At 33.6% G+C, this 18,137-nt stretch overlaps 1 protein-coding gene across 8 annotated transcripts in view; it reads left to right on the top strand.

Moving 5' to 3' along the window:
* LOC118191457 (coiled-coil domain-containing protein AGAP005037-like) overlaps nt 1-18,137 on the top strand; it is a 769,544-nt gene that overhangs the window by 619,344 nt on the left and 132,063 nt on the right. For all 8 annotated transcript variants that reach the window (XM_085811562.1, XM_085811561.1, XM_085811564.1 and 5 more), the window contains 3 exons: nt 8,729-8,837; nt 12,205-12,303; nt 12,915-13,061. In XM_085811562.1, coding sequence (XP_085667688.1) covers nt 8,729-8,837; nt 12,205-12,303; nt 12,915-13,061 — 355 coding nt within the window. The remainder of the gene's footprint in view (nt 1-8,728; nt 8,838-12,204; nt 12,304-12,914; nt 13,062-18,137) is intronic.

Raw genomic sequence — 18,137 nt, 5'->3', positions numbered from 1 at the left:
CTTCAAATGTAATATATTAATGATATATATATAATCAAACAAACGAACGATTTCGATATCAAACTAAATATTATTATGTTAGTTTGTCGTTTGAAACGTCATTGTAATATTACAAATTAACGTTGACTAAAAAATGGATGTGGAAAGTTGATGAATATGAAGCTTTTTATAAATCTGGGGAAAACCTAATTTCTGCAGTTTGAAGGTTTTATAGTCTGAAAAAGTTTTTCATATAATATTAGGAAATAAAATATTAAATAAATGACCAAGAGGGCAACGATAATTTGCAAAAGATGAACTCCTTTATTAACGTAATTTAAATAGTGTTATAAGTAGTAGAATAGTGTTATGATAGTAGGCTTCAAGTTTTAATGTTTAATTTTTCCTTCTTAACCATAATGATTCCTTGGGTATAAATTTCCATCTGTTAAGTTAAAATTTTATCTAGTCAATGTTCTATTTTAAAATGACATTTAATTTAAAAATCAATCGATATCTTGACTCATATGAAAACAATGATCGATATTTAAATTATTACGCATACTTAAATTGTAACTTAATAGTTTTGCAAAAGTCTGTGTTGTACAAATATTTGTGTGAAATTCATGGAAACTTCAAAATGCCATAAAATCTGTGCCTGAAATTTGTGCAAATATTTTTGTCAATTTCTGGTTGGAGGGAAATGATTTGCTGCAGATAGTTTCGGTGAGAATTATCTGTAGCACTGGAAGTGAAACACTAAATGAAGTCTAAAAATATAAAACCTCAAAATACAGTGGTGTGTGAAATGATGGTTACAGCCGAAAACATCGCGGCAAAAACATCGCGGACGAAAACGTCTAGGAGAAAACAACGCAAGGCGAAAACGTTGTACTACAAATCATCGTGGGAGAAAACATCGCAAAGATAAAACATCGCAGTTCTAAAACATCGTGGTACAAAACATCGCCGTCGAAAATAAAGCGGTTCAAAAACTTCGCTGTTTAAAAACATCGTCGTCGAAAATATCGTGATAAAAAATTAAGTATCTACAAATCATCGCATCACGATAACATCGCAGGCATGCTTTTTTCAGGCTTTAGAAAATATAAATGGATATTCCCATAATGATTTGTGAACGCAAGATAGAAAGAAGGATAATTTTTACTTTCATATTTTTATTAACTAATAAATTATTGCTGAGAAAATAAGAAGGAAACTTAAACATAGAAAATTAATGCAACTTATAGCACTTAATAAATTTTAAAGCGACATAGTTAACTAACAAAGCCCATTAATAAATCATTTTTTATAAAGTTTCTACTGGTAATTTTTCATGAAAAGTATAATCTATAAGTTGCATTTAATTTTCTATGCTTAAGTTTCCTTCTTACTTTTTCAGCAAAAATTTATTAGTTAATAAAAAATTGTGAAAGTAAAAATTATCCTTCTTTACATCTTGCGCTCACAAATCATTATGGGAATATCCATTTAGAATTATTAAAACCTGAAAAAGCATGTCTACGATGTTATCGTAATGCGATGATTTGTAGATACTTTATTTTTTACCACGATATTTTCGACGACGATATTTTTAACCTGCGAAATTTTCGAACCGCTTTATTTTTGACGTCGATATTTTGTGCCACGATGTTTTAGAACTGCGATGTTTTCTCTTTGCAATGTTTTTTCCCACGATGTTTTGTAGCACGACGTTTTCGTCTTGCGTTGTTTTCTCCGCGACATTTTCGTCCGTGATGTTTTTGCCGCGATGTTATCGGCGGACACCGAAATGATGATATGCATTTGCTGACCATACATCATCTGTTCTGAAATGAAAATTCTTTCTGAACATTTTTAATTTTTCAGAATTCTGGTATAAGAAAAAATTTATGTTTCGCGTTTTGAATGAAGGGAAGGGAAAACCTAAATATTTAACAAGCTATATAAATAATGTGTCTGGGAAATTTCACATAATCTATTTAAACATCATACTTGAAAATTTATACCAGCGTTTAAAACAGAACAGTTGGCAGAATTTAGTTTCGTAAAATTTTGTATTAAAACGTGAAAAAAAGTATTACATGAGGAATATATTTATGCAAACTTTTTTCCTTTTATTGTGCAATATGTTTCTACTTCTAATTTTTTCCGCTTGCAAGTATGCAATTTGGACGAACGATGCGTGACCAGCAGTGCAACGAAAAACAAGATCCAGCGAACTTCGAAATACACAATCACCTATACACGCATATCCACAATCCTTGGAAAACTCTTTTACATTGTCTTTCGTGGAACAGAATCACCAAAGAAAAAGACTGGAGTATCCGGGGTTTGTTATTTTTTTACATTTATTTCTTTCCATGGACGCGCAGCGAACGTCGCAGTGAAAGAAGGCGCCGTCGTTTTTATGTGCTTGTATTTCGCTTGTACAGGTACAGACGAGATACAGAAAGATAGCAAGTGCAATTTTAACGGAAGCATGTTATTGTTTCGGAATTACTTCACGTCTCTTTGTGAGTGGTGGATAGTGGTGTCTCTCGAGTATAAAAGTTAGGGAGTCACTTTACGTGAATGCAAAAGCAGTTTTGTATATAAAATTTGTACCAATATTTTTGTAATAATTGTGATCGTTATGTTTTTGTCCAAAGATAACTATCTTGTAAAATTTGAATAAATCAATATATATGCATGTACTTCTATTTTATGAAATTCATAAAATATATTTGGCCCCCTTTTTAAATCGAACAGAGCTCGAATTTTGTATCTTTCGACAGCTGACAAATGTTTACATGATAACTAAATTCTTTTGTTCTGACTTCGTCTTAGTCACAGCGGGCTGGATTACTTTATGTATTTACAACTTTTAAATTATGGATCTGGGGGGGGATGAAAAACTTTTCTTCAAAATACTGAAGTTTCTATATTTTTATTACTTAAACGTGGGACTCTCTTATAAAGTATTTACTCCCTCCTTCCAGGTGTGACGGTGAAACTCGAACCTAGACCTCTCGAATACGCGCCGAGTGGTCCCAGGTTCGATTCTCCAGGTTCGAGTCTCAGGGAGGGCCAGGTTCAGGTTCCAGGTTCGAGTCTCTGTGAGGGCATTGCTCATTTTTTAGGTCTCCTGCTTCAAAATAACCTAATAACTCTATAGTCTTAATAGCTGAATGACTACGATTTCCACCAATGATACTATCAGTCTCTTCTTGTTTCAGTATTTCAGTCTTTTCTTATTTATTCTTTCTGTATATGTTACAAATATATTTGTACATGGTAATCGAGGTTTTTCTGAACCAAAAACGGTAAAGCCGTTTCGGATAGCACGTTTTTCAATTAAAATAGGGGAAATATTTTCAGTAATGGATAGTATAAATAAATATACATGGCGATTTTAAGCAAATTACAAAATATTTATATATCAATAACGTTTAAAATTACAATACTAGTTTCAGCATTTTCCTTGCAGCGATTTTTATAACTGGTATATTTTCTTTGCAGCGATTTTTATAACTGCAGCTGTTTTTTTATAACTGGTATGCATGTAAGTCATTTCCTGAATAGGTACTCTTCTATTATCGGGACGGGAATCAGAAATGTATGTATGCATGTGCGTATGGATGTATGCGTGTATATACATATGTATGTGTGTGTATACCCATAGACATATACGAACATACATATTTACATACATATGTGCATTCATGCATACATTTCTGAATCCGCTCCTACTAACAGAAGAGTACCATTTATTTTTGCATATAATATAACTAGCGAATACAGCAATAAAACAAAAACTGATTGATAAAATTCTGGAGAAAATTACTGGAGAATATGTTATGCCACACTGAAATATATCAGCTCAAAGATTCAACAGTAATTCGCATTCAGTTTATTTAAATAAGTAGGAATAACCATTAAAATGTTTGTGCTTCGTAATGTGAATCTAAAAATGAATAAAAGTAATCTATTATAGCAATACACAGTTTATGTGATTGAAACTAGAAATCTGATATCTGAAATCAAAGCGGTATTCATTTGAATGCGCGCAATTTTTGAATGACGAACCTTTTTATTCAACGAAGTTCTGGTGAAACCGTCTAATTATGCCTATCTTTAATGAAATTAAGATGAAGGTATTCAATGGATTTCGTGAAAAGCAATTCAATAAAAGTATTTCCAAACATTTTAATCCTTTCAAACACGTTTTATGTACTAGAATCGATGATATTTACTTCAGATATGGTTTCTAAGATAGAGGGCAACCGAAAAATGCATAACTCAAATGCATGGCTCATAATAATAGTTGATGATTCACTTACTTTTCTTTCATATTAAGTTCAAATGATTTAAAATTAATGGAGTTTTAAGGTAAGTTAAGGTTTAAGGTTGCAGAAACAATCGGTTATTTCGAGGCAGAAGACATGAAAAATGAGCAATGCCCTCGCCGGGACTCGAACCTGGAACCTCTCGAATACGCGCCGAACGTGCTGACCATTACACCTCGAAAGCATGCTAAGAAGGCGGGAGAAATACCTTATAAGGTCGTTGATTCTAAAATGCAACTGAATAAATGGCAGTTTACGACAGAATTTCAAGCAGATTCATCTGAATCACTTACCATTGCTGAAGTCAGAATTAAATTTAAAGCAGGTGGATATATTTATAATACCCACAGCAGTGTTCTGGAAGACCATCGTCGTTAACGAACTCCATAAGACCAGAAACATTGATGGAAAAAAATTGCCAGAATGGAAGAAACTTTTTAAAGTAAGCAGATGTTGAAATATTGATTTCAGTGAAGATAATCCGGAAAGAGACACGAAAGAGACAAGAAAATATTTCATTCAGAAGTCAAACAACAAAAATCAACGTTATATTTACAAAAAATTCACAATTGAAAATTTTGTAAATATAACGCTGAGTTTTGTTGTTTGACTTCTGAATTAGTATTTATTCGGCGTGTTATTGTGTCTTAAGAAAATATTTGTTTTATCAGGTATTTTCTGCTTCCTTTCCGCATGCCTTCGTTGTGTAATTGGAAGCATACTCGACGCGTATTGGGTAGATCCAAGGTTCGAGTCTCGGTGAGAGAAATGCACATTTCATTTTTCATGTCTCCTACTTCAAAAACAAAAAATAACACTACGGTGGCGCTCGAACTAAAAACGGTGGGGTACAATAATTCGTCGCAACCAGGGTTTGGCAATTGGTTCCCCTAATCCTTAGTCGCCCTTTAAAAATTCCCATTTTTAAAGGGCGACTAAGTTAAGGTTTAAGGTTGCAGAGACAATCGGTTATTTCGAGGCAGAAGACATGAAAAATGAGCAATGCCCTCGCCGGGACTCGAACCTAGAACCTAGAAACTAATGTATGTAAGGTCATTTTCTCCCTCCTTACCGCATACATTCGTGCTGTAATTAGAAGTATAGTCCATGCGCATTCGAGGAGAGGTCCAGGGTTCGAGTCCCAGTCAGGAACTGCACATTTTTTCCCTTCGCTTCAAGAAACACCTAGTGTCTCTATAGATTTCCGTAGATTATTTTACGTTTTGAAATTAAAGCATTTGTTAGTGAACATTTGAGGAATTATTTTGTAGGAATATGGTGTGTGAACTGCTCAGCAAATCTCATAATATGCGACAGGAGCGATATTCTCACTTTCGCTAGAGTACGGAGGAACTCCTGGGTAGATTTAACCCTATTTCGAAGTGCAAGTACCATTACAAAATTCGCAGGTCACCGACGGAGAAAACGGCAGCCACCACAATAACATCATTTACGAGATCACTAATTTTCCATGCGAAAGAAAAGGCGAGGGCTAAAATATCAATAACAGATACTGATTAGTTAAGCTACAAACATGGAAACTGTTCAAATGTATGCAGATAATATCAATCTAATCACTCAAAAGAATATAGATAGCCACATTCGAAAAACAACCGAAGAGCTGCAATGACTCTACAACAACAATACTAAAAAGAGAACTACACAGAGAAGCCACCAACCGCCCATGGTGGACTAGTGAGTTCGCTGAAATGGGACACAGAGTCACAGCACTAAGAAAACTCTGGCAGAAAACAACATGAGAAGAGAGAAAGTGTTCCAGATTGCGTTACAAAATATAACGTAAAAGGAAAAAGCCTTGGTCCATTACAGTTAAGCACTGTGACCAAAGCAGACGGCACTACCACAAACTCGGTAGAGGACATAATTAAAGAAATTATTGACTACTCGGTAAAGGACATAATTAAAGAATCACCACTTTCCACAAGATGACCCTTCTAAAGACACGAAATAGCAAATAACCCTGCGGACCTACTCAAGCACACCACCATACACAGAAAATGACGCCCCTTCTCCCATCCAGATTTAAGAAGTCTAATACTTACAAAGAAACCAGGCTCCACGTATAGATAACCGAACCATAGATGTCGCAGAAGAGTTAAGAATAGTAAATAGTGATAACATGGGTGACACTTTTCAACACATGCTTAGATCTGTTTTCCAGAAACATGAAAAGCGGAACTGGTCCTTTCCCACAAAGAGGGAAAGGACAAAATACGCCCACGTTCATATAAGCCGATCTGCCTCTTCTCAGCAGGAGGCAAGGTCTTAGACGAAGGCCTTAGACCTCGAGACTCATCCACTTCCTAGAAAGTAAACAGCTTCTCAGCGTGGCCCAGTATGGGTTTAACACAGGAAAGTGCACGGTAGATGCATCAGTCTCATGTAACTAATTGGTACTCTTGGTTTAAATTGCAACAACAGTATTCAAATATTAATAAGTTAAAGAAATTAATAGTAATGATTAATAGGAACATTGTTTATGGTCTTCTGTAAATCTAACTTAATTCCGCTATCTTACAGTAAGATGCATTCAGAAGTTTTTAGAATTAAATCTCTACGTCCTATATAGCTATTTAGGAAGTTATTTGTGAAATTGGCCTTGTTTCCTCATGTATCTCTTTTTTTTTAAGATTTAGTAATTGCCGTCTGACCTGCCACCCACCCCGATTGTAGTGGAGCGGGTAGTAGATAGCTTCCGGAGGCAGAGGCTTTAATCTGTGTAAGGCAGTTTGCTAGATTGCAAGGCAACGTAGCCCCTGTTCTCTGGCGTATAACAATAATAGTAGTAGGTGTTTTAGACAGTGTCCAAAAGACTTGATAACAGAAGCAAATGATTAGAAACGTGCACAATATTTCTTGATATAGCGTCAGCCTTCAATCAACTATGCTGGCTCGCTCTCAAAGCCAGACTGATGGACTTCAAATGTCCAAGGAATTTTTTCAACATCATAAACAGCTACCTGGAGAAACGGAAAATAACTTCTAAAAAAGACGCAAACCACATAACAAAAGATATAAAAGGTGCCTCACAACAGCGCCAATACTCTGAAATGTCATAGCTGACGCTGCCCTCAGGACAGACTTCTAGGATGAAGCCTTAATCCGGGCTTACACCGATGATTTTATACCAATAATAAATTATGGTAACCGCACTATTATAGAACGAAAGGAGACTAAAGCACTAGAAAAACTGACGATATCGAGTGATAAATGCAAATTAAAGTTTAGTATAACAAAAACACAAGTTATACATATTATGTTTCCCAAAGGGCACAAGATCTAAGCCAACCTCTCCCCGCATCAGATTGCAAGGAGTGCCCCTGAGACAGGATACTATCAAATACCTAGGTTTCATCTTGGGTGAAAAAGCTAACAGCTATTTAGCCAGCGTTCGGGAAAGAACCAAGAGCATAGTCAATAAGCTAAATAGAATAGTTGACCATAAATGGGACCTAAAAGGTAAACTATTCAGAGCTTTACTTGCGAGCTATTGAGCTCATAATACTTTATGGTTATTCAGTTTGGATGACTAACACCGTCAGAGTATACCAGAAATTAAAACAAATTAAACTCATTGCTCTAATCAAAATAACCCCGGCCTACAGAACAACCTCTAAGGCCACGTTACAAGTATATGCAAGGTACTCTCCCTGTAGACATCAAAGCCCAGATAGGAAAAACACTATACCGTCTCTTCCACTATGCGGAAGATGCCATGCATAATGGTCACATCACGTCGTGTGACCCATGGTCGCGTGAGTCAAACGTTCACGTTATGTATATAGTGTAAATCCTGTAACCAAATACTAAGAAAAAGATTTACAAATCTAACTCGTTGTATGTTGTGACTCGTTGTATTTTTTGTAAACTCTATTGAATGAAGTCCAAAACGAGCAAAAAAAGATATTGAATAGCGACCTAACTGCCAGAATTATTACTAGTAGAACGACTATTCCACAAAATTAACAAATTATTCTGGCAGTGCTGAAAATAGTTCACATACTACTATGGTAATTAAATTTCACTTTTAATTTTTAGTATAAAAATTATTTCTTTATTAACGGCAACAATTTTTTTATATTTTAATTTGGAACTTTTGACGAGATTAAAAACATGTGATAGTAGCAGTATAAAACCGCAAACTGGAATTAACTGTAAATAACTTTAAGGTATTAGACTAAAATATGATACATCAAACTGCCGTACGAGAAAATGTATTTCCCATTTCATAAAGTCTCTATCGAATTAGCTATGTATTGATCTATTAAAAATCACTTTTTTTTATTGATAAATTACATATTAATCGTACTGAGGCAAAATTTATGTTCTTATTTTTACTTGTACTGTTCTTGTAATTGATGCCATTTTATTAAAATTTAGTTTTTTTATTTATTTCTCAGGGGGGAGTCGGTTATTATGGAGCCGGACTCAATGCCTTCTGCCCCCTAGCAACACAAACGCTACCCCCCGGCCCATATTCACCACCGGATCGGCCTAAACCACCAATTGGTAAGTTAAAATTTTCACGTAAAATAGTTTTATTCTGATACGCTTAAGTCAATTAAACTGTATCACCCAAGTTCTTTCCGTAAGTGCTGAAATTCCTCTTTTTTATAAATTATTTAATTAGCCATTTATACCCTTTATTATGAAGTAGGAATACAAAGGATGCGTTCAAATGTTATTAGAAATACTTGCAAATTATCTGTTTCTTGGTTAACATTAATGCTATAAGTTTTTAATAAAAAATTATTTCTGTGTGTTATTAATTAATTCAGAGTGTTATTAAAAAAATTATTTCAGTATTTCTTAAAGTTAAATATAATGTATACCAGTGATAATGACGTGATTACTTAGGATTCATAATTAAATAACTGTTCTGTTTTTCAGATATTGATGGGGTTTAGTGTATCATCTTATTTGCTTAGTTCTACTTTCATTCAATATGTAAAGAGAGCAAAGCATTCTTTTCTAAAACCTAACATAATAAGTGATTCAGCGATTGTTTGTTCTTTTGAATGCTAGTCTGAAGTTTGCTGTTTTAAAAGTATTAGAAATCAATGCATTTTTTTCAAGCAGAACTTTCCTGCATTTATTTTGTCATCAAGTTGATGAAGGATAATTGGACTGCATCCTCAAGGTACCTTATATATTCTTATTCGCTTCCTTCTTTCCACCTTTTGATTAGCATTACGAGTAGCGACAAACTGCTCAACGAAATTTCTTAGCTGTCAGTTCATTAAAAACAGGAAAATCGGTATCCGTTTTGCTCGTGGTCACCACTCAATTTGTGGAGATATAACAGCTGATTGCTTAGATAAAAGTGCTTTAAATTTACACATCGACATTAGATAAGCATTCCGAAGAGTTATTTGAAATCTGTTTATTATAAGAATTTATTATAAGAAGCTTTCATCTAAGTCGAATGAAGAATATATTTCATCTTGTAATGCTGCTCACATCAAAAAATCTTTCCTTCCGTTTATGACCATACGTTTGGCCGCATTAGGTTGTTGCGCCATTTAATCACACCATCCATCCATCCTTTCCTTCTGTTAACCATAGACTACCTTCCACGTCTTTGTTTTTTGCAAATTTTAAAGTATCTCAGTTTTTAATCAAAATCGCAATAGCAACCTTGTATTTCGCGTACATTTATTAAAATACTCAATGAATTTCGAGGGCAGCTACAGATCCCTCCTCATCAGGAGAACGAAATTACTAACGAAATTACTAGAATGTAATTCGTTCTTTCTAGTAATTTCGTTCTTCTGATGAGGAGGGACCTGTAGCTGCCCTCTAAATCGACTGAGTGTTTTAATAAATGTACACGAAATACAAAGTTGTTATTGGGATTTTGATTATCACATTGGCGTGTTTCTCTTCTATTCTATCTCAGTGTTTATCTAGTCATTGTAGATTACTAAGTTAACCTGTTTCTTTTAAATTTAAGATAAAGTTTTCTATGTCATTGTTCGGTGAAAGTACCTCAAGAAGTGGAATATTTAAATTTTTCCTGCCCCGCTTTTGATGGCCCTATATAATACCTGAAGAACGATTTAAAAATGTTAGGTGTGATTTGGCCAGAGAACTTATCTGTTTTTGTGAAATCTATACTGCTGCTCTGCATTTATATTTGTTTTATTAATTGATATAATGTTTAATGTTTTAATTAGCTTACTTTCATAAGCCCCGTGTTGTACATTTAAAGTGCATGAGGAGTTTGTATTTGGTAAACAAATTATTGTCTATCATAATTTTCAACACTAGTTTAAAATAGTATTTTGCAACAGAGTGCCGTCTGTGCAAGACATGAACGAGACAAAACGCAATCATTAAGATCAGAATTATTCAACTCCAGTCACTCAGTATTCAAATCACGCCTAACTGTCTTCATTAACTTATTTCGTATTTCTTGAACAAGAGGGTGTAATAAAAACGACGCAGGGTAGGAAAGTGAACTGAAGAAATGAAATTTTAGTATTAAATATGGTAATTTTAAACTATCTGAAAAACTTTAAAGCAGGTAAAGAGGACTGAATAGGCAGATTTTGTAATAACATGACTATGTGGAAATGTTAAGCGGAGGTGAAAGAGAACGAACTGGTAAATGAAAAAGGACCGTCGGCGTAAATCATCATTGCCAGTGTGTATATCGAACGGTATTCATCACCACACGAATGTAGAGCTAGCCGATATGAATTATATGAATTTTGTCTGTGATTTTCGAACGGAAATGTGGTAGCAACTCGAAGAATGTACAGAGAAGGATTCCTGAGTAGACAGCTACAGAATCGGGAAGTATTTGAACATATTAATTGAGAATTATACAACACCGAATCTTTCACGTATTTCTGTTGAAGGTCCCACTTTCAAGCACCTATTTTAAAACGCTGAATGATTAAAATAGTTGTTTCTTCTGACTTTACCTTTCTTTCTTGCTTACCTTTCGTTCATAACTTCCCTATGTGCCAGCACTTGCATGCGCCCTCTCCGCATACGCATGCCAATACAAAATCTGCATATTTCAGTCCTCTGTACATTTTTGCCAGGTACTTTAGAATCATTCTTTACAAAGACAAATTTAAAAAAATAAAATGCCTTTTGAAAAGTCCTTCTAAAATGCATTTCACTCGTGTATCTTTTATCCTCACAAGTTTAACTATTTTCCGTAAGCAAAATATTAAAGTTAGAATTGTAGAATTGCATGCTTTACTACTTCAGCTGGCAATTCTGAACTTCAATGTCATTAGAAAATATTTTTCGAAATTTTTAAACACAAACTCAGTGTCTCAAAAGTCATTTTGCTGTTATAAATTTAAATACACGAAAAAAAAAAAAAAAAGAAAATTTGCTGTTCAGTAATCCTTAACTATCACTGCAACATGTTTCTTTCGTACATCCTTATTAAAAGAAAATAAGAAATAAACATGCTGATAACTTAAATTTCAAAAAAGATTTAAAGCTTTCTCTTTAATTTATGTTTTAATTACTAGAATGCAAAATTTGCATTTGCTTGTTGAGACCACAGATTTTTCTTTTCTATTCTTTTGATAATTTTTTCACGGTTTTTAATATTAGTCATTGATTACATATTACATCTCCTGCAATATGCCTAAAATATTTTCTTTATTCTTAGCAATATTTAAGAATATTTTTTATCTATTCAATTTCTATTCAGGGAGCGACTTTCAGTGAGTTTTTTTATATTTTCAGTGAAGACTTATGAAGCTTATTAACAAGTATCTAAGGCTACTTTTCATTTTATTTAACAATGTAATGCATTTTTTAACAATACTTGTCTAAGTTTTTTTTTATTTTATTTTATAAAACAATGCATTTGTTTGTACTTAACGATGTATATTTCTCTTGCTAGCCTATGCTCAAACACTACCTTGGGGAACGCATTTAACATATGCCCCATCAGGTCCTCCTAGCCCAGAGCGGCGTCCTAAGGAAATTTTGATACCTCCAGGTACAGCTTGATTTGATTTTTCTTCCTATTTTTTTTTAAGATTTGTCGAGGAATTAAATAATAAAAACTATTCCATTGAAAATTATTAATTTAAATATATTATTGTATGTGAAGAATTGCTCTGTAAGAAATATATTTATTAAATATCTAAATTATTCTCAATAACTTCAATAACGTATATTTGTATTTTTACATGTTTTTACAATTAGTATTAATATATTTAATTAATTAACACATTTCTATTCAATTATAAAGTAATAAAAGGAAAATATCCTTGAGAATTATCTAGGTTAGCAGCATTATGAAAGCATCAGTTGCCCAGCCACCAGCTTCATCAATTTTTGTAAATTATTATTCGCCCCATCACGGATAATACTACCACTATTCTACAGTGTTCATTAATTGGTACAAAAGTAATTTTGTCTTAAACAATATAATGCAAAACATTTTCAAGTAGCTTCTGGCAATTAACTTAAAATTCAATTAACTTAAAAAATCCTGTTTCGTCTCAAATGCTCCCCAACAAATACAATAATGGATATGTATTTTACAATCCTTTATAGTTTTCTTTCCAATCATTTTACTTTGTAAGATCAGAATTTTCCTTTTAGGTGTGTGTCCCCCGCCGAAGCCTCAACGTTCTTTTCAGCAAGGAGGTACTTTACCTTTAGCGAAAGGAATTCGCTGTACTCCCCCGCCCCCAACGGGACCTCCGCCTTCAATCCCGTCCCCCCGGTCCGTCATGCCCAGACCTATAGGTGAGTATGTAACATTCTTATTCGAGAACTTTTTCATGAATTCTATCATTGTCCAAGATCTCCTCTGTGTAAACTCCACTCAGTAGGTTTATTGGCATCCATTCATCTATAAATTCCTGTGACTAAATCTTCCTTACAAAGGATATTGTACCAGGCATAGAATAGTGACGCAAAGTTTATTTTCTCATTGCAGTGTGTAGAAAAAAAACTTTCCTGTGTAAAAAAGAGTCTCATTTTGAAAGCAAGCTCTATTTACCTCCTTTTGATACCTTGGCTATAGAAAACTTTATTCTGTTTGCTTTATACCATGGACAGAGGAATTCTGCGCGTTGTCCTCTTAAGCTTACATAGCATCAAGAGTTTCATATAACTGGGATATTTCATCTTTGTAGTGGATGTTACTTGAATTTTTTGTATAATTATTACTTCAGGACTTCAAAAACATGGGATGGGTAAAACATAACTTTCATTAATGCAAGCAAAACAAAGTATTTAACCTCCTTGAAAGACACGACTGTGTAGCCTTGAATAAGATTATCTGTATGCGCTATTGCTTGTGTACCTCTACTTTTCCAGTAGAAAATATTTACACTTATTTGCACATTTACTATATTTAAGCTTGGCAGCTACTTCTTAGAATTAATGGAATTGTAAGAATTGATTTAAGTTGTTCGTTCTCATTGTCGTGTCGAAGTTAGAGTGAGTGGGACAGTTACCTGAGGATAAAAATGTGAAAGGCCTAAAATTTAAATATTATAAAGAAATGTACATATAATGGTAAAATGCGAAAGTACATTAGAAATATTATCTATTCCAAGGTTACCCTTACCTATTGGCATGACTCGGGATGTTAATATCATTATATAAATGCATCAGATTTCATTTTATACCGAGGAGCTGAAAGGTCTTCAACATCACTTGCCAGACAGATTGGAGCTATTTACTGAAATGCTGTCAATTACACTTCTTAAAAAACGCTGTTTGGCTCCTTAAAGTGCGTAATCGAGATGTGATTAAAGTGTTTAATTATATTCCTTCCGAGTTATTTTCCTGCATACTATATACGTAGATGGTAAAAGAAAAAGAAAAATCATTCTTTTTCTAAGCTAAGATTTCTAACTGTTAGTGGTTCTGATGAACTTTAAAAAAAATGGGGGTGTCTGAAATGCGGCTATGGTCATGGACCCTTACAAAGCTGTAAGCCTTAAATGAATAACATTTCCTAGCTCACGTAGTCCGAAATGCTAGAAGTTCTCCTATAACTTTCTCAATGAGGACAATGCAAATGGCATTGAAAAATAAATAAAAATAATTAATTTATGCAGAAAGTTGAACAACTATTAGACAGAAGACGTGATTAATACTGTTGCTAAGGAAGGATAAATGAAACGAAGCATGTGATATCCAAATATAAGGTATCAGCTTAAAGCCATTATAAAATTTTTCGCTTTGTTCTGCTAACATTTGTTAATATAAAACTTTGCTATCTTTACTTATTTAATTACAGCATCGCATTTTACAAGGATACATAACACACGTTTTTTAAAACATAACACAGTATAATTTGCCTGTCTACAATAAAAGGAATAAATTCATTTGGAAAAGCTTAAAATTATAAGCACTTTTTAAAAGAATTGTATTTTTTATTATAGGAAATGAAAACTATTACTATTAATTTCAAATAGTCTTGTAACAGTATATCTCGAATTACAAATAAATGTGTAACAAAATAAATACCATTTTAATTCAATCATTGGTGACAGCTTCTGTAAAATAAATTAATTATATTTATAAATAATTGTCAAAAATATATAGCATAGCTACTGAAATTCTGTATGTCACACAAAATTTTAAAACGCATTACACTTCAGACATCTTGCTCCAGTAAGAGCTAATCAGTTATAGGGTTTCAACCTCTTCTCTTAAGTTATGTGTGTGGAACCTCGAGAACTGGTAAGCGAATAATTGCTTTACCTCAGGAAACGAAAACGTAAACTCAAGAAGGGTTAATTACCCTTTATTTCTCAAAATAAGTTCTTACAGACGGCTCCTGCCTTAGAGTGTACAGATAAGCCTCCATTTGGGCTTGAACTCAAGAGTACAAAGAAATCAAACTTAACTAATGCTTAACTAAAAACGATTTAGCCGAAGCTGTGAAAATTCTAAAGGAGTTGGTCCTAAATGTTAACTAAACGACGAAGCTAATAAGGGCCTGAAATGCGACCGAGCGTAATAATAGCTTACAAAGTGTGCAGCTAAAAGGTAAACGTGCTAGTCAGATTCTCCGGCTCAGCCCACCAGCAGCCGAGCGGTAAAAGCCGCTGAACACTGGTAGTTCGGTTCGGGGTTCGAATCCCGGCGAATGGGCTGGCTGTATTCGTGGTTTTCTGCATGTGTAACGTGGATACGAGCCAGTTTCCCTTAAAAAGACCTCCACGGGGCATCCCTCTCTTTCCGTGTAGTGCCTAAGTGCGGAGCACGTAATAAGTAAAAAAAAAAAAAAAAGATTCTCTGGCTCTCGAGCGAAGTTAGTGGAACTTCGACTTAGTACCGCTCTTCCTTCATTTGCATTAACCGCGATTTTAACACACTCGGTCGGGCAGTAAATTGTATGCTGAAATTAGAAGGGACAGGAAATTAGCATTAACTAAAGATAGCTGTTAAAAACTTAGGATAAACCTTACACAGTTTTTATAAAGTTAAATGATTATGAAATAATAAAAAATGCAAGCAGAAAAACCTGGTAGTTTTCCAGAGACTACCGGAACGAAGCATTGTTTTTCCTCCTTCTGTATTGTCTTTTTGAATCAGTAAAATCTGTAGAAAGGAAATAGATACATTTTTAATTAAAATTATCAAAAACTTTTCAAATATAATTTAAAACGCAGCTATTTATGCATCTGACATGAATTTTATGCTAATTTGCGTTTTGCGACATTAATTTATTTTCTTAAACGCCGCTCTTTATTTTTGTGTCTTATTCTTGTGAATGTCACAAATAATTATGAATGTCTGATGTGGACACCATATGACTTTCTTGTACAGCCAATTAAATTATGCGCATTTCTTCCTGCATTTCATTTAAACTTATTTTCTGGAATATCATCAGACATAAATTTCTGGAATTTCATTAGACATTTACTCAATTCAGTTCTCACTTCGCGGCAAGGCAAAAATATATAAAAACTCAAAACATCTTCATTAAAAAATTGGAAAATACAGAAAACCTAAACCACCAAGTATAATTAAAAACAGTTAAAAAAATTTTGCAATTAAAATTAGAGTTTGTACGCAAAAATAAGCAATTCAGCCAACGAGCAGAAAAGTAAAAGTTTTAGTGCACAAAATTAAATATTTGCTTTTGGTCCCACTAGGCAGAAAACCACTTAGAATGATGCACCAGCTGACTTAATTCACTATACTACTAAGAGCATCACATATAAACAAACAGTTGCCCCATTAGGCCTAACGACACTTCAACTTTTAAGCTATTGATAATTCTAAAATTATTGCATGCAAATTAACTAAACCTTAACCGGAACATAAGAATAGCATAACTCAATTATTTTAGAGAAAAAGATGCCCAAGTTACCAACATATCAGAATAAAAAACTAAGCTCACCGAGACGGGTATCTGGATGGATATTTATATACTCGTATATATACAATTATAAGTAAGGTTGTAATATACATATATATGTTTGGTGCCTTCTATCGCAGCAAAAAAAAAAGAAGTGCACAACTAGATGTCATAGCAGTCACATATAAAACGTTTCAGTATTCTATGGCTAATCATTTTTCTGTTATGCGAAATACATGCATAGGTACTCACGTAGGTACAGATGTCACGAAAAATATGTCTTCTAAATTTATTTTAAATCCATTTTACAACCCGTAAGAGAGTCCTTTGTGGAAAGAAAAGAGTCCGTTATTCTTTCCGTACGTACACATGTCACGAAAATTCTGTTTTAAGACACAAATTCTTCAAAATATATAAAAAGGGGCGTAGAAAACGTATAATATTAATTATACTAATAGTAAAATTATTTATAAAAAATATAGTCATTGGTGTAATTTTAATACAGTATTTTTAAACCTTCATAACTACGAATCATTTCCAGATAACAGATCCTGATAATTGAAATATATATGTTACCGTGAAAGACCGAAATTGGAGAATGTCGACTTTCACCGGAGAATGTCAACATTCACCAAATACGTCGGTGAAAGATGGAATATTTCTTTACATTCTTGTACATTCGGACCCTCACCGGTGTATGTCGACAATCACAGATATGCTCTGGTGTAGGTCGAAAAGAGAGGAGTATATGTACACGCCGCCATTCCAAAAGGAAGTGTTCCACAAATAAATGCAGTTGTAAAAGCAAGGGCCTCTTGTTCAATTGAAAGTGTCATAATAGTTTAAGTTGTTGCAATAAATAAGATTTGAATCACATAATTTGGTAAGTTTATAACTTCTATTATTTTCCTTTCTCATTTTGAATGTACTGTGTGTTTAAAGTTCTTATATTCTTAAATTCTTATTCTGAGTCTCAAGTGCGTTTTTTCGCGAATGCATTACGGAGAAGGAAATATAATATTCTTATGTGTTCAACATTTACCACTAGTACATGGTGAATGGCGACAGTCACCGGTGTAAGTCAGAAATAAGAGTATTTGGAAATACACCAAGCGGACATACACCAAGCGACTATGTGAATGTTGACATTCACCGGTGAAAGTCGACATTCTCCAGATTTCGGTGTTTCACCGTAACATATATATTTCATGAAAACATATGCGATATATTGTATGTTATGGCTGTCTCTTATCTCGAAAATCGAAATTTCACTGTTAAAACATTTCTAGAGAAAATTTTGTAGTCTTGTCGTGTATATCACCATATTACAATTTTGGGATTTAATTTGAATGTATAAAATGTATGGAAAATCCATGCATTTTTACAAATATATCAAATGAATTTTAAATATATAGTTTTTTAAATTATTATTATTTTAGTAAATATTACAAAAACGTATATTAATTTAGAAATGTTTTCAGAAATTTTACTAGTTT

Source organism: Stegodyphus dumicola, chromosome 2 (genome assembly GCF_044657685.1).
Source record: "Stegodyphus dumicola isolate Sdum_Otavi_A_Nest chromosome 2, ASM4465768v1".
In the NCBI taxonomy this organism is placed as follows: domain Eukaryota; kingdom Metazoa; phylum Arthropoda; class Arachnida; order Araneae; family Eresidae; genus Stegodyphus; species Stegodyphus dumicola.
The sequence above is the reverse complement of the archived record's forward strand: the minus strand, read 5'-3'. Positions and strand labels throughout refer to the sequence as shown.